The 25,499-nt window shown below is 34.8% G+C and overlaps 3 protein-coding genes across 4 annotated transcripts; 2 read left to right on the top strand and 1 right to left on the bottom strand.

Moving 5' to 3' along the window:
• On the top strand, nucleotides 1,037–5,004 carry LOC109328423. The gene is made up of 2 exons (XM_019561885.1): nucleotides 1,037–1,204; nucleotides 2,694–5,004. The coding sequence occupies exon 2, from the start codon at nucleotides 2,758–2,760 to the stop codon at nucleotides 4,552–4,554; it is 1,797 nt and encodes a 598-aa protein (XP_019417430.1). The 5' UTR covers nucleotides 1,037–1,204; nucleotides 2,694–2,757; the 3' UTR covers nucleotides 4,555–5,004.
• On the top strand, nucleotides 5,802–8,642 carry LOC109328752 (rust resistance kinase Lr10-like). Of its 2 annotated transcripts, XM_019562356.1 has the most exons (3): nucleotides 5,803–6,621; nucleotides 7,243–7,269; nucleotides 7,357–8,642. In XM_019562356.1, exons 1-3 carry the CDS (start codon nucleotides 5,937–5,939, stop codon nucleotides 8,475–8,477), a joined length of 1,833 nt encoding a protein of 610 aa, XP_019417901.1. In that variant the 5' UTR covers nucleotides 5,803–5,936; the 3' UTR covers nucleotides 8,478–8,642. The 2 variants fall into 2 exon arrangements, with proteins under 2 accessions (XP_019417900.1, XP_019417901.1); XM_019562355.1 differs by having other exon boundaries at nucleotides 5,802–6,621; nucleotides 7,243–8,642.
• On the bottom strand, nucleotides 10,363–24,777 carry LOC109328068 (glutamate synthase [NADH], amyloplastic-like). The gene is given in 23 exon segments (XM_019561320.1): nucleotides 10,363–10,704; nucleotides 10,706–10,929; nucleotides 11,164–11,421; nucleotides 11,808–12,075; nucleotides 12,208–12,513; nucleotides 12,749–13,017; nucleotides 13,134–13,340; nucleotides 14,339–15,925; nucleotides 16,026–16,187; nucleotides 16,516–16,670; nucleotides 16,840–17,709; nucleotides 17,802–18,271; nucleotides 18,365–18,435; nucleotides 18,508–18,851; nucleotides 18,939–19,118; nucleotides 19,187–19,290; nucleotides 19,601–19,710; nucleotides 20,190–20,286; nucleotides 20,388–20,488; nucleotides 20,656–20,808; nucleotides 21,002–21,106; nucleotides 23,970–24,089; nucleotides 24,185–24,777. Coding segments are annotated over 23 exon segments (6,570 nt in total). The 5' UTR covers nucleotides 24,533–24,777; the 3' UTR covers nucleotides 10,363–10,643.

Genomic DNA, 25,499 nt, shown 5'->3' with positions numbered 1-25,499 from the left:
CATCAACTACAACGTGTAAATTTAAGGATTTAAATCGAATGCATAATTAGTCTATAATTTTCTATATATTAGTCATGTGTTATCATATGATATTAAAAAACATTATCCTTTTCTCTATTCATCATTATCAAGAATTTGACTTAGTCCTACTTTTTTTTACTAATCAATAAGTCTGTCTGCTTTATGCTACTTTCTATTTAAATCTACAAAATTCTTCATCATTCATAACTGCTCTTTATTTCTCCCATTGAAATATCAATACTTTACACTATAAACTTGAAAACTTCAATATTTTTTGGATGTACGTACACCTATCAAGATTGTATAAAATATATATCCCTCGTAATAATGACTATCTCAAATTCTCAATGTGCTATATGCGCATCATATGATTGATTGAAAGTTTTGAAGCTAAACTCTAAACTTAATGTGAATCCAAAATATACTTTATTTATTAATGACTAATAATAAATAAGTATAATATCTATGTATTAACGGTATAAAAATTTATATATAATTAGTGTATCATTAAAAACTCTTACATTATAAATGTGTACATCTTCTTCTACTAACAAATATCATTACTTGTCTAAAATAGAAAAATCACGAAATTGAAATTTGAGAGCAGTAAATGAAACACAAAAAGGGGCAATTTGAAAAGAAAAAACAAGTAATAAATTAGCATGATATCCTTACGGCAAATATTATGGTGTAATTAGTGTTTTTCATTCTCTCATTTTTATTTTTTGATTTTTATTATTTTTCTTATTAAATAAGAATACTTTTTGTTATTTTTAACCAACAGAAAGGGATGAGAGAAGTAGATGTTATGAAAAAAATGTAGATGCTATAAGACTCAAATAAGAATTATGTTTGTGATTGTGAAAAAAAAATATTATTCTTATTTTATAGGGTGTTACAATAAAATTATAGAAGGATGTATGAGATTAAATAAAAAAGAAAATATTATATGTGAGTGTAGGGGCTCTAAGTTATTTTTGTATGTGTCACTCACTAGTCACTACTACCTTTGTCTCTGTTTCTTTTCTGTTTATTTTTTTCTTTCCTTTCTATTCTCACTCCCATGTGCACTTTATTTCCTCTCACTTCAACTGCACTTTCCAATCTACTTCCCTCTCTCTCTCTCTTCTTTCTCTCTCCTTCACTTCAACCATTCTTATCATGCTTCTGCTTCTTCTGATCGGTGAGCTTCTGCTCTTTCATTCTGCTTCATCATGTTTCTTCTCTGATTCTATTGCATCCCTTTTTCTGTGCTTTTTTCTTTACAAAATCACTTTTTTTTATGTTATGAAGTAAGATTTGAGTTTTGAATTGTAAACTTTTTTTTGCCCATTTAAGCAAACAAGTTAGTAAAGTGATATAAAGTATGTTCTTTACCATAAAAGTATGTAAAGTTGAGATTTTTTTTTATTTTTTCCTAAAAAGAATAAGGGTTTTGGAATCTGGGTTTGATGCTAGGATTTGGATTTAGTTATGGGGTTTTAGATTCATGTCATTTTCCTTTCTAATTGCAGTGTGAAATTCTCAATTGACATGGAACTATTTACCTACAAAAATGTAGTTCAGTTCAACTTTGAACTTCAGTTAATTATTGATTTAAAGGATGAAATAAACAGAGAAGAGGATCTAGATTTAGGTTTATGGCATGCACCTTCTTTTATGAAGTATATATTCTACAGCAATATTTGCCAGACATGGAAATTTATATTCCTTGTTGCTTCTCATTTAAGCATTTCCATCTATCAAAAATAGTAACAAGGTAGAATATAAGCTAGTTTTGCTTGTACTGAATATATGTAAGGTTTTTCAAAGGCATCAGAGCCAGTTTATACTGGTTTTTTTATGATTTGATGCAAGGAATTAATACATCCACAAGAATTATCTGCTTAAAAAAGGTTGCAACACAAATTTTTATTTAATTTATAGAATTTAACTTTCTCAAATGTATTTTGTGGTCTATGAAAGTTTTCCAACTAGAATTGTAGTCAAAATTGAGAACTTTAGGGCATAATATCTCCATTTAATTCCGTCTTAATTCCCCCTCTTCACAATTTTTTTGTAAAATGTGGATTTCAAACTTCTAGTATTTTGTTTCTACTGTATTTTTTTAAAATAACCCAAAACTTAGGCAAATTAAGAACTAAATCAGTAATATTTAAGATGCTGCAGTAGTTAATCTAAGTCCCATTTATCCTTCATTTTAAAATGCTTAATATGGGGAATAATTTGTACCACAAAAAAAGAGAACAAAGGTAGACTGGTTTGAATGGAAATCCGGTGCTTCTAATTTCCAAAATCATCTATATTTGTTCTTGAAACATGAGAAATTTTCAACACTATGGATGATGGTATAGTATAACTTCAAAGGGAGATGTCAAGACAGAATAGGACCGAAAAGATACAATACATATGTTGTTTGATGCTAGTGACATTATAAACTATTTTGTTTCCCTTTCACACATCTTCAGAAAATTAGTACTGTGTACGAGCTTATTTAGTCTTAAGTTCTTGAGATATTTACTGTGTAAGAGCTTATTTAGTCTTAAGTTCTTGAGATATTTACGTTGAGCATCTGAAGATTTGACACAGGTTGAAATATTCCGGTAACTGTATTAGATATTTAACATCCTTTTAACAATCTTATTTTGTGTTTTATTTTCTGTGTACTACAGAGCCATGACTGAGGACTTGTCTTAAAGAGAATAGTATTTTATTAGTGCCATTCTTAGGTAAGCGATGGTTGCAGAATCATGGTTTCGAAGTTTATGGAAGCCTCCTCGAAAGCATGATGCCAATTCTGAGAAGGTGTTGATTAGAGTATTAGCATTTGAAGTGGCAAGCTTGATGTCCAAGCTGGTTAGTTTATGGCAGTCTTTAAGTGATAAACAAATTGCTAAGTTGAAAGAGGAGATCACAAGTTCAGAAGGCATAAGAAAGCTTGTTTCAGATGATGAGCATTTCATTGAACGTTTGATCTGTGTTGAGATACTTGAGAATATGGCACATGTGGCTGAATCTGTGGCTAGGCTTGGGAAGAAATGCAGCAATCCGTGTTTCAAAGGTTTTGAGAATGCCTTTTATGAGTTCATCACAACAGGTGTTGATGCGTATGGGTGGGAATTCAATTACAAGAAGATGGAAGGAAAGATTAAAAAGATGGAAAAGTTTATATCAAGTAATGCAAGCTTGTATCAAGAGATGGAAGTGCTTGCTGATCTTGAGCAAAATTTTACAAGAATGAGGGCTAATGGTGAGTCAGCCGGTGTAAATTTACTCGAGCACCACAAGAAGGTTGCATGGAAGAGGCAGGAGGTGAAGAACTTGAAAGATATTTCTCTTTGGAACAGGACATATGATTACATTGTACTTCTTTTAGCAAGATCCTTATTCACAATATTCTGTAAGATCAATCAATTATTCGGAGTTCAGGAGATCGTAGATGTTGGTGGAACCAACAACTCAAGTGCCTTGGGTTCGGATTTTATTTATAGAAGTCGATCTGTTTCTGCAATATTGCAACCTTCAGTCCACCAGTCACAGAATAATATTGGTAGATATTCTTCAGGACCCCTTAATGCTGTTATTGATAGATCAGGTCCAATTGGTAGAACAACTAAGACCAGCATTTCTCATTCAGGTCCTCTTGGTGATTCATCCACTAAGTCGGGTCCAATTTCAGGAAAGAATACAACTGTAAATTTTTACTCAGGGCCTCTTGGAAGGGCTTCAAAACAATCAGTCCCAGTCACTGGAACAAATAAAAAGAGCAAGTTTTGGAAGTTTTATGGACACTCTGCAGCCCCAAATGGTAAGGGATCTCACACAAGGCACAGCCGGCCGACTCAAGTAGGACCTTTCAAAGGATGTATTGCTATGGACAGTTCTTCTGTTATTCACTGCCACTCAAACATAAATGGTGTTCATTTAGGAATTCAGAAACTCAGAGATGCTAATTCAAATCCTTGTCCTGGAAAAGTAGTTCGTCACCATACTCAATCGGTCTTCAAATCTCTGTGCAGGCTATTAAATCCTCCACCTGAAACCCTTGGAGGTTCTGCTTTAGCACTGCACTATGCAAATGTTATCATTGTGATTGAGAAGCTAGCAACTTCTCCACACTTGATTGGCCTTGATGCAAAAGATGACTTGTACAACATGTTACCGAGACGTGTGAGAGCCACCCTTAGGGTAAAGTTAAAGCCATATACCAAGACATCAGTCTACGACACAAGTCTAGCGGAAGAATGGACTCAAGCAATGTCAACTATATTGGAATGGTTGGCACCACTTGCTCATAACATGATAAGATGGCAATCTGAGAGAAGCTTTGAGCAGCATAGCTTTGTTTCGCGGACAAATGTGCTGCTGGTACAAACCCTTTACTTCGCAAATCAAGAAAAGATAGAAGAAACAATCACTGAGCTTCTTGTGGGTCTAAATTATGTTTGGAGATATAGTAGAGATCTCAATGAAAAAGCTCTGGCAGAGTGTAGCAGTTTTAGGGTAGACAATGAATATCCTAATCTGAAGTGATGAACAATTTTTATCAAGGTTGTGGCCAGTTTCCAACATGAGGATTTGCAGAAACACCAGCTATCACTCTTCTTAAATCAACCAACGTGAATCAAATGCTAGCTCTAAGTATGAGACGAAAAAAATATGCTCGCGATTACGGAAATTTAGTATCAGAATGTGTTCCAGGCGAGGATTTTAAAAAAATATTTATTGGTCATATTCTTTGATGAGTTTCAAGCTGCTAGAACTTGATGGATGGTGTCATCTTTTGCTAAGTTGGCCTTTTTTTCATCTTCTCTTTGATGAGTTCTTACATGATGTTCAGGGTGTGCATATTTATGAGCAGTTACATATTAAATTGTATAGTACTATCACACAATGATGAATGATTGTTTCTCTATAATATCTTATAAATTGTGAGGCATGAAAATTGTCATATACTATTGATAGTAAGTACCATATTAATTTGTATTTTGTACTTAAATTGCTCAAATGCAAACTTTGTTCATCTCACTAAGTATGAAAAAAGATAGAAGCTCTTACAGATCCAATTTATACTGATAAACCAGCCAACCTAATTTGTTTAACTCTCATGGACAATCTAAGTTGTTGATTTGAAGAGATTCTCATCATTGAGTTAATGATGATGAAATTTGTAATAAATTGGTCTAAGACATGTTAAAATTGTGGCATACATTGTGTAGGGTTGCTTGAAATTAAAGGCCGCTTGAAATTTAAGGCAAAGAAAATAATTTAATGCTGATTTTAGAAAACATAAACTTAAGGAAAATGAAACAAGAAGAACGACAAGTTTCCTAGAAAGTGAGGCTTCTGATATTGTGTGGATATGTTTGTAGGAGCATTCTTCTCCACATGTTCCACACATAGATGCTGCTTGACTTTAAAGTCTAGCAGAAACGTATTCATATATCTCTTGACACAAACATATGGTTACTTGCATTGTGGCATGGGGTGGTAATGAGGTCAAATTCAGCTCTTTATCTTCTCTGGACTTCACTTGGTGGAAACCTCAAGCTACGTAGTTCATTGACTTGGTCAAGTATCACGATATTATGAGGAAACTTCCCCGTTATCTAAAAGTCTGAACAAGGATCACATGTCCTAAACAACTTTTGCTCTCATGTTCAAAACCAATCACATTGCATCAAGTAATATAAAAAAAATATTTTTGTTTTTATGATTTTTCTTTTTGATCAGGTGACACTCTTTAAATGAATTGGGACACCATTGGAACACAAAAATGGAACATGTGATCTCTATTCTTAAATGTCCTTTAAACAAAAACAAGGTTTTGGTTGTTAAGATAAGCCATTGCTTCATTTGTCTATAACTACCACACAATCAAAAGGTGCCAAGCCAATAGCCATAGAGTTAAGACCATGAGTACTATATTGCTAATAATCTCTTGTTCAATTGGGTTGTTTTGCATGCTTTGTTTTAATCTACACCTTGCACTAGGCTTTGATATTTGTCCAGTTTTATCATGTGGAAATAAGGATATCAAATTCCCTTTCAAAATCAAAGGGAAGAACACTCCACAATACTGTGGCTATCCTGGGTTTGATTTAGTTTGTACTGCAAATAATGAAACTGTGATTGAACTACCTTCCTCAGTGAAGCTCAGTGTTAACAATATTGACTACAAAAGGCAAAGAATTGTGTTACATGATACACATGAGTGCCTTATAAGTCAACTCCATAATCTCACTTTATTTTCTTCCAATTTTCAGTTCAATAAGAAGATTCTGAAAGACTATAACTTTTTTAATTGTTCATTAGCTGATAGAGATTTATATTCCAACTATATGGTTCCTTGCCTAACCACACCAAATTCCAAAGTTTATGCTATTCCATCTTATACTATGATAGAGAGCCTGCCACTGTCACTTTGCACCAAAATGTTTAATATTTCATCATTTCCTTCAGACTTTCTTGGTAAGGACAATATTCTTGAATTGTTATGGTCTGAGCCAAATTGTAAAGATTGTGAAAGGCATCGGAACCGATGCGGGTGGAAGAATTATGGTGACAACAATGAGACTCGATGCTTTGTCAATCACAAAGGTAAACCTTTTTTATTCTGTTGCATGACTACTAATCTACTGCTACTAGTTGTTTTCCTCCGACCTCATGGTTAAGCATTGAGCTTCCTATCTTGGAGATTCCATGCTCAATTCATATACATGATATCTTGAATGTTAGAAAGCTAGTTGAATTAGGTCTAAGAAGAGGTTAAACTCTAGGTTACTATGTTTCTTGTCATCCAGAGACCCTCACTGGATCTAATCCGACACGATAAGTAAAAAAAGAAATCAGCTTTCAATCGATTGAAGGTTGAAAATGAGGTAGCTCCCTTGGAAAAACTGGGATTTGATACATAAGCTTCCGTTTAAAAAGAAATCCATTAGGAAGTGTTGTGACTAAGGATAGGACACGATATAAAGGACTCTCGATTCGTCTGAGCCTGAGTAAATGACTTCAGATCCTGCATCTGCTTCAGCTAATTAGGTGAAAATGTGCCTTAAAAGGTTTTTGATGCTAATCATGTCTAATCATCATCCACATTCAAAAATAACAATTGACTGCATTAATAAAATTCACATAGCATCCACTTAAAAAATCTTCATACAACTAATGAATTATCAGAATGATCACATAAACTGAGTTTTATTAGTTGGTTTGCAGGTTCAACACCAGTTCTAGTAACCACAGGTCAGATTTTAAGTCTAGTTGTGCTTTTTGGTTACAAACCTGCCGTAACACGATGGTTTTCTCAAAATATGGTTTTGATTGTTGCAGGATCAGTTCTAGGATCTTTGTTTGCTGTCTTCTTGGTTTGTGCAGTCTATCATTTCTACGATTCTTACACACTCAGAAAAGAAAAGCAAGCAATTTTTGATAAGTTTCTAGAAGACTATAGAGCTCTCAAGCCTACTAGATACTCACATACCGAGCTTAAGAGAATCACCAACAATTTTACAGACAAGTTAGGTGAGGGAGCTTATGGAGTTGTGTTCAAAGGAAGCATTTCGAAAGAGTTTATTGTTGCTGTGAAAATGCTGAATAACTCTCAAGGAAATGGAGAAGAGTTCATTAATGAAGTTAATACAATGGGTAGAATCCACCATGTTAACATCGTTCGTATGGTTGGTTTCTGTGCTGATGGTTTTAAAAGAGCTCTTATTTATGAGTTCATGCCTAATGGTTCACTACAAAACTTCAAGAATTCACCAAACAACAAGAAAAGCTTCCTTGGTTGGCAGAAGTTGTATGAAATTACATTAGGCATAGCTAAAGGAATCGAGTATCTTCACCAAGGTTGCGATCAACGCATTGTCCATTTTGATATCAAGCCTCAAAATGTTTTATTAGATGGCAACTTTAGTCCAAAAATTTGTGATTTTGGTCTATCCAAATTGTGTTCCAAGGAACAAAGCTTGGTATCTATGACAACAGCGAGGGGAACATTGGGCTATATTGCACCCGAAGTTTTCTCAAGAAACTTCGGAAATGTATCTTACAAGTCAGATGTCTATAGCTATGGAATGATGATGCTCGAAACAATAGGGGGGAGGAAGATCACAGAGGACATTGAGGAGAACACTAGCCATGTTTACTACCCGGAATGGATTCATAATCTTTTAGAAGAAGGGGATGAAATGAGAGTTCATATTGATGATGAAGGGGATGCAAAAATTGCAAGGAAACTTGCAATTGTTGGACTTTGTTGCATCCAGTGGCACGCTGCACATCGACCATCAATGCAAATGGTGATTCAAATGTTGGAAGGAACTGAAGACAGATTACAAGTACCCCCTAATCCTTTTGCTTCTGCAGGTACAAAAAGAAAATTTGGTAGTGCAGGTATTGCTGCTATGCAATTAAACCAAGGTTTAGAAGTAATTCAAGAGTTAGAGTGACTTACATATATCTATATATATATGTACCATGGTTATTTTTATGCAAAATTTTAATTTAGTTGTTAGATAGGTTTGAGGCTTTCAGTATTGTATTTCATAGTTGTAAACTTAGGGGATTCCTATTATTGGGAATAGCAATATAGAACATTTGAGTTTTACAGTATACATGTTTTTACCATTCATAAATATCAAACCAGAATTATATGAGTTCAACATAATATCCACATTAGGAGGAAAGTAAAAGCAAAGTTTAACTGGTTTGATCATGTCCTTAGTCCTTACTCTTTACAGAAGTAGAAACATTATTGTTTGGAATGAAACATTTTAGAAGCCAGCTCCAATCTTTCAGTCCATTACTCAATACCATTAGTCAATAGTAATATGAACCATATTCTTCACATATTTAAACTTATCATTTTTATACCTAAATCAAGTAGACATGTAAAGTATCAAGGAATTGAAATATATATATATATATAAATAAAAGCATGTTCATCACCATCTTTAACTCTAATATTACTATGATGCTAAACTTTGGCCGAGTTGGTCATGTACAAATTTGGAAGCAAAGTTAGGGAGATAAAAAGCACTAATATTAGTATATTATGGTCATGATGGATCAGTGGTTATAGTAACATCTAGGGAGAAGTAAGTTGAATTGGGCATGATGCATTTAGTAAAAGCAATTCATGTATGCATTGTATATAAGGATGAAAAATACCAGACTTTGCCTTACATAAGTTAAGTATATAGGAATGTGAGTTTGATTTGTTTTAAAAAAATAAAGTTTATGTTTGACTTATTAAAAATTTGTCTATTTAAAGGTCTATTTATATTATAAGGCTGCTAACAAACTTACTTTTAATTAGGTTCATTTAAATTATATTTTTTGTATATACTTTTATATTAAAATTTGATATGTAATAATGTTATTTATATTAAAATAGTATAATATAATTAAATAGATTTGTCTATTAAATTTACTATATTTTTTAGCTGACTTAAAACTTCTTATTAAACTAAATAGGTTTTTTAAAATGCTTAAATGTGATCTTCTTACTAAAAAATATTATCTAACCTACCCTGTTACAGACCCTACTAGGCAGTATGAGATGTTTTCACCATTGCTTACGCATAAAAGCAATATCTAGGTATGTGTTTCACTGTATCTTTGGGTCAGCAATCACACAAGCATATTGGGCATGTCTCATCATCGGGCTTTGCAAGCCTCCACTTTCAGCTACAACAATTTTTGTGAAGGATTCAACTGTGGGTCTATCAAGGCCTGAGGTGGTGGGCCATGGGCTAATAAGGGGTTCCAAATCTGCTGCAACCTCATAGCTCCAAGCCCAACCATGTCCCAATATGCAACACAATATTGCAATGAAGGACAATAATGCAGGTACCCTAATGCATATACCAATGATGTAACATGTGATACACTGTCACAAAAAATTGATATTCAAAACTCTTGTACCTGTATGAGAGGTGCTCAAAGTTGAAGTTGCAGTTAAAGAAGGTGAATTTTTTGTAGTAAACAGAATCAAATGAGGAACTAGAGAGAGACAATTATTGGGGTCATTCAACTATATTTGTTGTGTGACATAGTTTGCTCCTTTGATGATAAATTCTCTTCCTGAGTTAGGAAGTTTGGGAATTGTTTGGCCTTCTTCACTTCATCTAACACTCGCATTCTCTGCTAGTGCTAACTCGTATATTCCCATATGCACTTTCTATCTCTATAAATAGAGATGTAGTAAGTGTCAAGTGTCCAAAGACCAAATTCTGCCAAGTGCTAACTGCAACTACCATGAAGCAGATGAGAAACTACTTTGTTTCCTTTTCATTAAGGAAAACAAAAATATAACATTAAAAAAAATACTACTCATTCAAAGCTGTGAATCAAATATTAATGATCAAACTATACAGTTCATTTCAAACTATGACAAGATTTTCATGCCAAAAAGCCACCAAACTGGGCAAGATAAACCTAGCTTTGCTTACACTAAAACATCTTTAATTTATTATTTTTTTTCCTTATTTTACTCCACTGCCAACAAATAAATGGCCTATGGAAACCCTAAATTCCATCAAAACCTGGAATATTGGGACCATCTATTGTTATTCTGTCTGGTACTGTATTAAAGGAATAATCACACAAGACTTCTAAGTTGCCACTGTGTGTTTGCCCTGCTGCCTCTTAGTGAGCTCCTGCTGCCTCTTGATACTGTCGCTTCCCAGAAACATTGTGATCTGAGTCTTCTTTTACAAGGTAACTGTCAACTTGTGCAGCAGCTTGTCGTCCCTCTGAAATTGCCCATACCACCAGGGACTGTCCTCGGCGACAATCCCCTGCTGCAAACACACCTTTGACAGTGGTTGAGAAGCGACCATAATCAGCTTTGAAATTTGACCTATTGTCTCGCTCCATGCCCAGTTTCTCTGCTATTGTCTAGAAAAAAAGAAGAAGAAACATAAGTAATTACCAACTCAGTCACAGATGAATATCATTTGTGGGAAGGCATCTATCAATGGATGAAGTAAAAGCACCAAAATGTCAGCACATGAATTATAATCAAACTTATCATTATAACTTACTTCATTTTACAGTGATCACCACCAAATATGAAGTTCAGTCAACTAACTTCTTAAAGCATGAGAAATAAAGCTATTATGAAATACTTACAGGCTCAGGGCCAAGGAATCCCATGGCCAGTAAAACTAGGTCAGCCTCAATAATCTCTTCAGATCCCTCAATTTCCTTAAACTGAAACTTTCCAGTTTCATCCTTCTCCCAGCGAACATGTATCACTTCAAGCCCCTTCATGGCTCCATTTTCATCTCCTATAAACCGCTTAGTCAATACCTCATAAGATCTTGGATCTTTGCCAAATTTAGCTGTAGCTTCTTGGTGCCCGTAATCTACACGGAATACGCGAGGCCACTGCATTCCAGAAATATTCAGAAGTTAAACAAAAGTCATGTGCAACTAACATGAAATAAATAAATAAAAGCATCTTTAGCAATTCCCTTCCAAGTTTGAACTGAAAAAGGTAAACTAATTACAGGTGGGCATTTGGAATCACTGCTAGCACTTTTAACTGATCTCATGCCAATATAGAAGAGTCCAAGAATCAGTTAATGTACATGGAAAGCTGCAAGAGAACCATTAGCCATAATTGACTTCTAAAAGGCTAATACTAGTGTATAATCCTAGTAAAAGCAAGTGAAAGGTCATACATATTACACAAGCTGTCTACAATCTCTAATATGGACTGCAAAGAAGAAACATAACTGATACTTCGAATTTTGAAAACCAAAGGATCTGACCTGTGGCCAAGGGTTGCCTGGGGCTCTAGTTTGTGGTGGCTGAGGGAGAAGTTCCAGATTTACAATGCTACTACACCCATGACGGATGGATGTCCCAATGCAATCTGTGCCCGTGTCACCCCCGCCAATGACCACAACTTTCTTGCCCTTGGCGGATATATAGTTACCATCCTGGAGATTGCTATCAAGCAAGCTTTTAGTGTTCGCATGAAGGAGTTCCATGGCAAAATGAATTCCTGACAGCTCCCTCCCAGGCACTGGAAGATCCCTGCATTAAAAAATAAATCTTCCTATGAATCATCTTTCAAGAACTATTCCATTTTTCCAAAATACTTCTATTCCTAGCAAAATTAAACAAAATGCAAACAATAATATATAGGACTCCTGCACTAGGTCTCACCTTGGTTTTGTGGCTCCTACAGCCAAGATAATAGCATCATTTTCCGCTCTGAGCCGATCAAGAGAGTATAAAGGATCATGCCCAACATTGGCATTCACTACAAAATTAACTCCTTCCGCTGCCATAAGATTGACTCGCCGCTGAACTGTATCCACTTTGTCAGCTTTCATGTTGGGAACCCCATACATCATAAGCCCTCCAATCCTATCAGCTCTTTCATACACAGATACTATATGGCCGATTTTATTTAGTTGATCAGCAGCTGCAAGACCAGCCGGTCCACTTCCAACAATGGCAACTTTTTTCCTGTGTCAGTAAACATATTAATTTAAAAAAATGTTTATCTTACAGGTAATTTCAAGAAAAGTCAACAGTTTACTGATATGGCCCAATGTAGCACTACTCATATCTGCAACTAATCTGTGCAGGTTAAAAACAGAAAAGCACTACACACCAACTCGAGGACTATACCTATTCAGTTGAAACAGCAGAAATAACAAAATGAAACTGAAGACATGTTGAAAGGGGGGAATTTTCATACCCTGTTCTCTTGGCTGGAGGTCGTGGCACCATCCAACCCTCCTCAAAAGCCTTGTCTATGATAGCACATTCAATGTTTTTAATAGATACTGGATTCTCAATAATACCAAGGACACAAGAACCTTCACAAGGAGCTGGACACACCCGACCAGTAAACTCTGGGAAGTTATTGGTCTCGAGAAGCCTATCTAATGCCTCACGCCACCGATTTTGGTATACTAACTCGTTAAATTCTGGAATTTTATTTCCAAGAGGACATCCAGAATTTTCCTGCAAGTTTATTTATGCATCTTTAGTTTAAACATGAAACAAAGTTATGAAGAAATTGGAAAATGAAAATATAAGAAGTACTTCAAAGAAAACTTCTTGAAGTTGGCAATGCACACCTGATGACAGAAAGGAGTACCACAATCCATGCAACGGGCTGACTGGGTTTTCAAAAGTGGACCTGGCTTTGTCTCCTCCATCACTTCATTCCAATCAGCCATTCGAACATTAGCATCCCTATACTGAACACCTTCACGCTCATAAGCAACAAAACCTCTATGTTTAACAGCATCAATGACTTGACTAGGCCTCTTAGATGACTCAGCCTGTATTTCCAGAACACATTCAAAGATATCAGCCGAACATAAAACAACAAGAATAATCTACATACTAATATCTTGCAACGAAGTCGGTTTTCTTAGTTAAGAAGTTAACTATACCACTCTTCTGTCCTAGCAAGAGAGGAAGTCTATTTTCTGCTAATTCAGCAGAGTATTCAAAAGGTTGTTTTTAAAATCATTTAACATGTATAAGAACTAAAGTTAGGAGGATGCGAACAAGACCTTCCTAAGCAGGTATGATAATAGTGAACTAACAACTGACAACAGGGATGGACCCAAAAAAATTAGGTTGTGGGGCAATACTAACATAAATTTATAGTGGAAAAATTGAATATATTTTTTATAAATATATAAATTACTAATGTGTATTAATTAAGGACTACCCAACCTTTAAAAAATATAAATTACATATAAAAATCTTTTGATAGTAGCATTTGTGTATTCATAATAATGAATGACTAAGAACTGTAAAAGTATTGCCTTGTACTGTGACTTTGGAAATGACAGAATAAAATAAAGAGTTCATAATTTCTAAATTTTGAACATCTTTTACAAGTAATTTATTCATACAATAGTCGGTAAAAAATCTAAAATACATGTATAATATAGAGTTATAGACAAATATTAAGAGTTTGTGGAGGCAAGTGCCCCATTGTTGTGAATCACAATAGTGGCATTGTTACACAATGGAAGATACTGTGATTAAAGTAAAACCTCTAGGCAACCCACCCTATAATTAATGAAGATAATCAATTCATGCCAATTACACAAATTACCTTTCTTCATAAACATCAAATTTTCCAATAACATAAACATCAAATTTTCCAATAACTTAAGAAAGAGGTCCCACTAAAGAAACATTAGTGTGAATCCAAATGCAACAATAAGACCATAAAGTCAATCGCAAAACTAAGGAGTGCAAACTTCACAAAATATACAATTATACATGTCTATAGTTGGGTAGTGGTGAAGCTCACAATTACCTGACTCGGTTTCCCATTCAAAGATGAACCAGCCAGTTTCTTAAGCTCTTCAAATGCATCTTTCCCCACCAGTTCTGCTTCATCTTTAGCAGCAGGCTCCACTGCGTCATTAGAGGCTTCCTTTAACTTCATACTAGCCAAAACATGTTTATACTCCCTGGGGATGACCTTTATAAATTTTGGAACAAGATTGTTAAAGTCATCAAGCACTTCTTTCGCAAACAAACTATTTGTGTGACGCTGATGTTGTTGTAATAACACTTTGAGAGTAACAACGTCCTCCTCCTCCTCAACCTTATCCAGATCTACAAGCTCATGGTTGCACCGAGAATGGAATTTCCCATCTATGTCAAGAACATAGGCAACTCCACCACTCATCCCTGCAGCAAAATTTCTACCAGTGATTCCGAGCACAACAACTGTCCCACCAGTCATGTACTCACATCCATGATCACCAACACCTTCCACTACTGCCTTAGCCCCAGAATTACGCACAGAAAACCTTTCTGCTGCCATCCCATTGAAATATGCCTCCCCTTTTGTGGCCCCATACAAGGCAACATTACCAATTACAATATTATTCTTAGGGTCAAAAGTACTTCCCTTTGGAGGATATACTACAATCTTGCCACCTGACAGTCCTTTACCAACATAGTCATTGCCATCACCTTCAAGTTCCAAGGTGATGCCTGGACAGAGGAATGAACCAAAGCTCTGGCCTGCACTGCCAGTAAATCTGACATGAATCGTGTCAGTAGGAAGACCATTCAAGTGGTACTTTTTAGTCACTTCGTGACTAAGCATAGTTCCCACAGATCGGTCTACATTACGGATTGGACTTTCAATGTATACTGGAAGACCCTTTTCCAAAGCAGCATTGGACAAACTTATAAGCTTATTATCCAAGCGCATGTCCAAACCATGGTCTTGTTTTTGTACACAGTATTGAGCAGCTTCTGGCCGCAATTCAGCTGCAGGTTTAAGCAGAAGAGAGAGGTTGATGTTCTCTAGTTTCTCATTGCTCTTAATGACTTCTCTATCAAGTTCAAGCATATCTGAACGACCAACCATCTCATTGACAGTCCGAAAACCAAGCTGGGACATGATTTCTCGCATCTCTTCAGCCACCATGAAAAAGAAGTTAATGACATGTTCAGGTTCTCCAGCAAACTTCTCTCTAAGTACTGGATCTTGGGTAGCAATGCCAACGGGACATGTATTTTTGTGGCACTTCCGCATCATGATACAACCAAGAGTCATTAGCGGAGCTGTACTGAAACCATACTCTTCTGCACCAAGAAGAGCAGCTATGGCCACATCTCTTCCAGTTTTGAGTTGCCCATCAGTTTGGAGTACTGTCCGCCCACGGAGGTCATTAGCAACCAAAGTCTGGTGGGTCTCTGCCAAGCCAAGTTCCCAAGGGAGCCCAGCACTCTTTATGCCAGTCCATCTGGATGCCCCTGTACCCCCATCGTGGCCTGAGATCAAGACATGGTCGGCGTGCCCTTTAACAACTCCACTAGCTATTACACCAACTCCAGCTTCAGATACCAACTTCACACTAATTCGAGCAGCAGGGTTGGCACTCTAAGAATTAACAAAATGATTAACAAGGAAGAAGGCATAACAGAATAAAATCCAACAAAAGCACCCATTGTTAAATAGTAGGAGCTAGATATGAACATACCTTAAGATCATGAATTAATTGGGCAAGATCTTCAATGGAATAAATATCATGATGAGGTGGTGGACTGATAAGACCAACCCCAGGGGTTGAATTCCTGGTGACAGCAATGTCTCCGATAACCTTGTGACCAGGAAGTTCACCTCCCTCACCAGGTTTTGCTCCCTGAGGAAAACATCAAAAGTTAAAATGGTATCAATCTAACATTCCACATTTTAGTGAAAAACTACTATTATCAACGATACGAAAGGTCAAATGTAGCTATCAATTAAAGATGCAAGAGCATCTGGAGGTCTCTTACACAACATCACATCCCACAAATAAAATTCATAAACAAAACCTTAAATCCAGCAGTAAAACAGGCTATATACCATTTTTTTATTTATTGAAATTTTATTTATTTATATAATCATATAAGTAACTTTTTGTAAGATTTCTTATAAGGATGGGAACCATAACCTCGAATTTCAAAAGTGCAAATTTTGAAAATTACCTGGGCCATCTTTATTTGCAGTTCATCTGCATTTGTAAGATAGTAACTCGAAACTCCAAACCTTCCACTAGCAATCTGCTTGATGGCACTCCTTTTCGGGTTCCTTGAACCATCCGGAAGAGGTTCCATACGAGATGGTTGCTCACCTCCCTCACCTACGGTAAAATTTCCCATAAAATAAATAATAATTAATGTAGACACTAACCTTGAATAATTAAACTCCTATAGACTATAGAAAAGGAATCCCCAAAAGACATTATCAACTTGGAAACAAACTTGACATCTTTTCCAAAAAATAAGATTTGGCCATGAAGTTTTACAAACCTGTGTTGGATTTCCCTCCAAGTTTATTCATAGCAGTTGCCAATGTTGTGTGTGCCTCAAGAGATATTGACCCATAACTCATGGCCCCAGTACAAAACCGTTTAACTATCTCACTAGCTGACTCTACTTCATCAAGGGGAATCTCCACTGATGCCTTTTTAAATTTCAGAAGTCCCCGCAAATTGCAAGCCTTATTTAACTCATGAATGAGCTTGGAGAACTGTTTATATGCATCTATGCTATTGGTTCTGGCAGCCTCTTGAAGCTTTGATATGGCAAGTGGATCATTCAGGTGAACTTCACCACCTTTTCTCCAATGATAATCCCCAGGATTTGGCAATGCTACAGCTTCAGCACTTCCAGGAGAGAAAACCCGAGAAGGAAATGCCAATTCGTGCAATTGAAGAGCATCACGAGCAAGCATCTCAAAGGTTGCACCCTCTACTCGACTTGGGGTTCCAGCAAAACACTTTTCAATTACTTCTGATGAAAGACCCAGAGCTTCAAAAATCTGAGCACCTTTGTAAGAGGCCAAAGTAGATATTCCCATTTTTGCGAGCACCTTCATCATTCCATAGTTGCTTGCCTGAAAGTACTGCTTCACCAGCTCATCTTTTGAACATAATTCACCACCTGCTTTTTGTGGGATCTTTCCATCGACCTGCAGTCGCAAAATTGCCTCTACAGCCAAATATGGGCAGACAGCATCTGCACCAAAACCCACAAGTGTGGAGAAATGGTGCACCTCACGTGCCTCTGCAGATTCAACCATTAAGGCAACTCTTGTGCGCTCAAGTTTTTTAACTAGATGTTGATGGACAGCACCAACAGCCAGGAGAGAGCTCACAGCAACACGTTTCCTTGAGAAGGCTATAAGATTCAATGCCAGATACACATTAGATTGAAAAGTACTATACATGTTATATTTGAGTATTATGCTATACAAGTATAAATATAAATACCTCTATCAGACAGCACAAGGATTTTATAACCGTCATTGATTGCATCATGTGCTTCTGCACTTATCCTGTCCAAGGCTTCCTCCAATCCTTTCTTACCACAGTCCTTTGAGTATGTTATGTCAATAACTTTGCTCTGCCATCCCCTATAATTCATCTTTTTAATGGCTTCCATTTCTTCAATGGATAAAAGGGGGCCTTCTAGTGAGAGGCGATGGCATTGTTCCTCGGTGGTTTCTGTCAGGTCACCTTCTGGACCAACCATACATTGCATGGAAGTGACTATTTTCTCTCGGATAGGATCAATTGGTGGGTTTGTCACTTGGGCAAACATTTGTTTGAAGTACTCAAAAGTGAGTTTTTCTCTATTAGACATGACAGCCAATGGAGTGTCATTTCCCATTGACCCAAGGGCTTCCGTTGCATCTTTTGCCATGGGAAGCAATAACATCTCCAAGGATTCAACTGTATAGCTGCATGAGAATAGCAGAATATAAAAACACATCCTTTGTAAATACATTTACAATTAATAAAATGAAAAAATGATCAGGATGGATGTTGCATACCCAAAAGCTTTCAAAGGAGCAAGTAAGCCATGAACTCCCATGTTTTCCATATCCACATCATCACTAGACGCCTATAACTGAAATAGTAAGTAATGTACGAGAAAATCATGACAGGTTCAAGTGGGTTTTTATATTATACTTACTGGAACAACTCCTGCTATGCTTGGTGGCACTCTTTCAGATTCATGAACAGAGTCAACTATATCTTTGAGTTCAATCTTCTGCTTTCTGAGCCACTCCCCATAGGGCCTTGCCAAAGAGTACTGTTCCTTCAGGGCATCATCATTTACAACAATATGCTTCTCAAAATCCACAAGAAGCATCATGCCAGGATTTAATCTTCCTTTCCTTGACACATCTTCAGGAGGTATGTCTACAACCCCAACTTCACTCGCCATTATTACTCGTCCACTGTGGGTGACATAAAAGCGGCCTGGACGCAGTCCATTCCTATCCAATGTTGCTCCAAGATAGTGACCATCAGTAACTGCAATAATGTTAGGTCAGTGAACCGAATCTTGAAACCAAAAGGACAAAATATAGAAGGTAATAATCTGGAATCCAAGAAATTCACATGATATAAGAGCTGGCCCGTCCCATGGCTCCATGAGAGCTGAGAAGTATTCATAAAATGCTTTACGCTGAGGATCCATGTTTTTGTCATTTTGCCAAGCTTCAGGAATCATCATCATGACAGCTTCAGGAAGGCTTTTTCCAGACTGAATCAAAAACTCAAGGACAGCATCAAATGCTCCTGGAGTAGAAAAATCATCAGCATACGAATATATTCTGGCAAACGAAATAAGTTAGATAATTTTTCACCTGAATCAGATGAGTTTGCATTCACAATGGGCAAAAGCTTCTTTAAATCATTTTCTGATAGACCAAGCTCATTGCACTTCAGGAGGCCCTCACGTGCCTTCGTCCTACAAATGCAACACATTAGCTGACATGCTCTACTTCACTCAAAATGCAGTGAGTACCATACAGCACAAAATTCAACGCTATTACAAGTTTACAACTATATAAAATCTGCAGCATGGCAGCCGCAAAAAACAAAACAAAGCAGGAAATAAATCATGAATTAAGTTAAGTCTATCAACAATATTTACTCATTGATTCATCCATTTCAGCTGCATCAGCTTACTGAAACATCCATTTAAATTAGAAGTGCAATATAGTTTTCCTTCTTTTTTATTCTTAAGCTATGTACAATAATGCTTATGCAAGACATACCAGTTAACATTGCCCCGAAGAGTGTTGATTTCTCCATTATGGCCCAGTACGCGCATAGGTTGAGCACGATCCCAGCTAGGAAAAGTGTTTGTAGAAAACCGTGAATGTACCTGCACATTTCATGTACATAACAAATTATCAGTATTTATGCTTACTTCTTATTGCATAATTTAAAAAACTGCATAAATGAAATTTTCCTCCAAGTGCGTCAACATAAACATATGCTCAAGTGCCAGTAAAATTTCTGAAAATCCTACTCCATATTCACCAAAATGATTTTTTACTCCACCAACAAGATGAAATTGTCCTTCAGACCAACTGACCACAGAAAGCATCAGCAGATATTTCTGCATACATGATTATCTTGATAATGTACTGTCATACCAACTCACCCATTGCATCCAATCCGCATCCAAATTCAAAAAGTAATCAAGGGAGTGGAAGAACTTAAGAGATCATTCAAACCTCAATACCTCAGAAGTCATTCCCCAACCTTGCATCCCTTCAGTTACTGGTTGTTCCTATGCTGTTTGTTAGAGTATATAGAGTTAGTGGAGAAAGAAGAGAAGTTAAAGGATAAAATATTTACCAGGGCCATGTAGCTCGTAAACCTTTCATTGCCAAGGTCTGCAAAATAGTAATCCTTCAACTGAGCTGGTGTTAACTGACCTTTGTAAACAACCGTCCTGTACAAATTGTAAAACCATGTGAAATCAAAGTCTGAGTAGATTGGCAGTAAAAAAAATTCAGTCCTCTTAAATAACAATGTTCCTTCTTGACAGCACACCTTGATGAAAGTGAACAGATATAGAAATCTGTAATGCTGTCATTATGGAGGTTTAATGCAGATGTAATAGCAACCATGGAAAGTTTCCTTAATATATACATCTGCAAGAAAGTAGCGAAATATCTATTTAGCTTGACTGAATGATATTTCAAATATATTGAACCAAATCATTTGGGACTTCATTTCTTTCAAAAGAACTTATATTGAATCATATGTAGATTTATTTCAATCTAAAACTAACACCAGCCTTGTTATGTAGAGAAAGTACCTGTCTTTCCAAATCTACTTTTGCTTGAGTACTTGGAGTAAGAAACACCTGTTCGATCACTGGTTCAGTCTGCACAGCTGATTTGCCCAATCCTGAGTTATCAGTGGGCACAGAACGCCAACCAAGAATAGAGTGCCCCAGAGATTTAGCAACCTTAAAAACAAAAGTATGGCAGATTTAAAATCAATATATCACTATGATTTAATATCAAAATACAAACAGCATAAAATAGTGAAATAAATTTGTCAATGATAACTTAAGCAGCAACAACTATGTCATGGAATCAAATTAAACACAAAAGCCACCAAAATAAATTTTTAAATAATAACTTCATAATTTAGTTCACCTTTTCAAAGGCTTTTTTGCTCTCTTCCCTACGACTGCTGGATGTAGGCAAGAAAAGCATGCCAACTGCATATTTTCCTGGGGGCGGAAGCTCAAAATCCACAACCTGCAATTAGTCAAACCCATTACATTGATCAACCTTCATATACAAAATGAAGAACACAGACAACTCTAAATAAATGAAAACTTATCCATATTTCCATGCATCAAGCTCCATTATGAAGTTAGAGTAAGGAAAGTTGAAAGTTTAAACCTCCGGATTTAAGTGTTATTTAAAGTTTGTTTCCACTTAACAGGGTAGTTCTTCTGCTCATTAACTTTACTCACAAATAAAAACTTCCTAAAAAAGTGCTTATGAAATCTAGTTAGAAAGGAATAGAGAGAAAAGGACAAGTCGATTTCTCCGCCTACTTCATCGAAGAAACTCAAGAAAGAGTGAGACTTGCGCATTAACTCCACTGAGTTTTATGATATTATCGTGAAGACCATATATATATTTGAGTAAATTTATATATAACCAAACAAAAAATTGGTAATTTATATTCATAGATATTAACTTCAAGATGAATGGAAATTTCAAATGAATCCAATTCGTGGTAAAAGGTACGGAACAAAAAAATATATAGGTTGTGTCATAGGCTTTATGGATTACATAAATAAAGGATGAGGTAAGAGTCCACAATGGTTATGTTTAATATTGTTATTAATGAAATAAGAATATTCTTATATATTATGCATCGTATTATTTTTATTTTCTGATTTTATAAATAAGAATATGTTCTTAGAGTGAGAAGAAATATAGATATTATAATAAAAAAATATAGATATTATATAATACAAATAACAATAAAAATTATAAAATAATATATGGGATGAAATAAGAATAAAGATTTTATTTGTTGGAGTAGGAGATGCTAAGAATTAAATGGGGTGACATTTTGATTCTGCAAGAGGATGAAATTAAATGGCACTTGTTAGAACATCACTTTGTCACGTTCTCGGCAGTCCATGCCAACGCACCACTTTATCGGCCTGTGAGGGTCCACAGCAAGTGTGCACCACACGACCCATAATTAATGGGAACCTAAATTCTTTTAGATGTTCAACCAATTTTACCTCTATATAACAAGTCTTTTATAGTTCTTTTTTCTTTTTTTAAATTTGCCTGTTGTCAACTATTATCACTCCTATCTATAATTAATACTTTATTGATTGTGATACTAATTATTTTATATTTATATAATTCATATATAATTGAAACAAATATCTAACATGTAATGAGAAAAGTATGAAACCATTTGTAATTGTTATTAAGAATATGATCCATAAAAATATGTGAAGTTTTTATAATTTGTATGAAACTTTTTTTTTAATTTATTTTAAAAACATTTACATAATTAAACTATTTGATATACATATTTTTATTTTGTCATCACAATTTATATTAAGTTATCAATTTTATTCTAACTTTGATAGTCAAGTTTCAAATAGTTAAATTAGGTACCCACATTTTTTCTCCCATTAGGCCTCCAAAATGTTACGACGATCAGGGCAATTATGTGTATATGCTAATGACAATAGTCGTACAGAACAAAATATTTTCACAATATATAATGTTTATGAAGTCAAATTCGAATAGTACATGAATCAAATTCTTTACTTTTTATTTGTTATGAAATGTATCAATAATTCTAAAGAAATATCGTTTAAATATAAAAAATAAGAGTAATTTCATTATCAAATTCTATACGCAAATTTATCAATGATCAATTTTCTCTATCTAATTTGTGAATAATTAATTAAGAGTAAATTACATTATCTACATTAAAATGGTCAAAATGAATTCATGTATTTGAATCCTAATGAATGGGTAGTTAGAAATCTATCATTTTATATAAATTTATTTAAATCATATTTTAAATTATTCAATCTATTCATTTTCATACTTAATAGATAGATTTCAATTCACTCGTGAATCCATTTTTAGGAATTACATGGATAAATATTCAATCTATTTGATTTTCTATTGAAGCTAAAAATCATTTTAAAGGGTTTTTAAGGAAACAATTTTATTTTAAATATTTTTTCCTATATTCTACAAACATGGACATGTGGATTTACTACAATTTATTGCTATTATCATCATTATTCTTAAAATTAGCATTTTGTGTTGATCCATTGACTAAATTATACTTACAGTGTGATTTAACTTAATTATATTCACTACCATCGTGATAACATTATCTTAATTTTCTTTCCCTTAATTATATTTTAAAAAAAATGGAAATTATGTGCAATTCTACAAAAACTCACTTATTCAATATAATTTATTCTAATATATTTACTACCTTAATTATATATATATATATATATTAATATTAATATTGGTATAAATACAAATAATACATATTAAAATTTAAAAAATATAATATATAAACTTCATTGTTGCTTATTGTAATAGGTTAATTTTAGAGATACACTAAAAATCACAAATAGATCGAAAATACAATTTTTTAATACAGATAAAATAGGAGACGACAAAATTAGCTTTTAATTCCTGTTATATATTATAAAATCAGAGCAGGTAGAGAAATTCAAACACAAAAGGCGGAATTAAAAAAACTGTAAAAAGGTTGATAAAAAGTTGGGAAAGACAGCTAAACTCCCGTCAGTTGACCGTTGAATCTTAAAACGCATTACAGTAAACGACATAAAATTAATAAATAAATTACGGTAAACGACATAATTAGTAAAAATATTATGAATTTGGCAATTAATTTATTAAAAAATTAAAGAGAATCAAATATCTATGTCAGACAAAAATAAATTATGTATCATAAAAATATAAAAAATGAACCAAAGTGTAGGTTTAGTTGAAAGGATTATTTATGTAGTTTAGATGAGGATAAACTTGATATTACCAAAAATAAAATATAAAAAATGAATGAATTAAAAAAAAAAAAAGATACCTGATTGTAAAAGTTGTGAGGCAGAGCGACAAGAATCCCTGCTCCATCGCCCGTGTTGGCTTCGCACCCACACCCTCCTCTATGCGTCATTCGCACCAACATTTCCAATGCATCCGTTACCTAAACCAAAACGACATCACAACCAATCAAAACGCACATTCATAATAACACATCTCATTCATTCATATATATTCACACGGTGAAATCATGGGTACCGTTTTGCGGTTACTTTCGCCTGAGAGTTCAGCTACAAACCCAACACCGCATGAGTCCTTATCCATGGCGGGATCGTAAAGTCCGAGACTCTTCTTCGGCACCGCCGTCATTGACGACCGAACCACCACCCTCAGCTTCGGTGACCTACCAGGCCCCTCCGATTGCCACATGTGAAGCCTCTCCGATCCAGGAGGCTTCATTGAACGCAATCGTGTTCCGTAAAATTTCTTCGCAACGTTAACGCGAGAAATCGCATTGAGGTGCGGTTTCTTGTTTGTGGTGGTGGATGGTAGTGTACACCCTCCTATCAATGACGAACAAGTCAGAATCGAACGAGAAAACGACATCGTTTCGAATCAGATTTCAGAGATAAAGGAAGAATCTGTGAATCTGTGTTTTTGTTTTTTGGTGTTTGGATTTTCACGTTCCGTTTAAATATAACGGATCTAAAACGGTGGCGTATTGTGGGATTTGAGAAGGAGAGGAAGTTCGTGTGGCTGGTTAAAAAGACACGAAGAAGTTAACAGTTTCAGATTCAAAACAGTGAGACAGAGAAAAGCGCCGCCCACAGTTATGGTTTCTCACTTTCTCGTTTGAGATTCATTTTTAGCGTTGTATTTATAGGAAGAATATGGAGTGTGGTTCTTTTTTCGATTTTCAGCGACAAGGAAAAACATTGAAATTATCGGAAAAATGACATAATTTTAATCTTCTCCCTTTAAACTATAAGTAATTAATTTTACATTTTTAATTCAATTTTAAATTTAGAATATTATAGTTAGAATTATATTAAATTTTAGATGAAATTATATCAACAACTCTGAATTTTAATGAAATTATTATCATCTCATAGAGAAAATGATAGTAATATTTTAAACAAAAAATATGATAAGTATAATAAAATAAAATAAAATATGATATATAATAAAGATATGTTTACTTTTTTTTATTATTTTTGATTTTTTACAAAATAAATTAATAATTCTAATAATATATTATTTAAATCACTTTATATATCAAAATAATAAGGAGACTTTGACACTTAAGGTGTTAATTTCTCTAGCTGACATATACCAGAATAATGTATGCATATAAATTATGGATGTTCATGTATATATAAAATTACTAAAATTTAGGTTTGAGTCTAACTTACTCCAAATTTCATTTTAGGTTTCAGTTTAACTTGCTCTAAAATTCATTTTATATCTAACTAGCGCATCGACATATATTTCTTACTTGTTGACCTACATTTTTACTTTTTGGTATCAAATATTTAAGTTTTATATATTTTATTTTGGTAAATTAAAATATATT

The sequence above is a fragment of the Lupinus angustifolius genome, chromosome LG15, assembly GCF_001865875.1.
Source record: "Lupinus angustifolius cultivar Tanjil chromosome LG15, LupAngTanjil_v1.0, whole genome shotgun sequence".
NCBI classification, from domain to species: domain Eukaryota; kingdom Viridiplantae; phylum Streptophyta; class Magnoliopsida; order Fabales; family Fabaceae; genus Lupinus; species Lupinus angustifolius.
The sequence above is the reverse complement of the archived record's forward strand: the minus strand, read 5'-3'. Positions and strand labels throughout refer to the sequence as shown.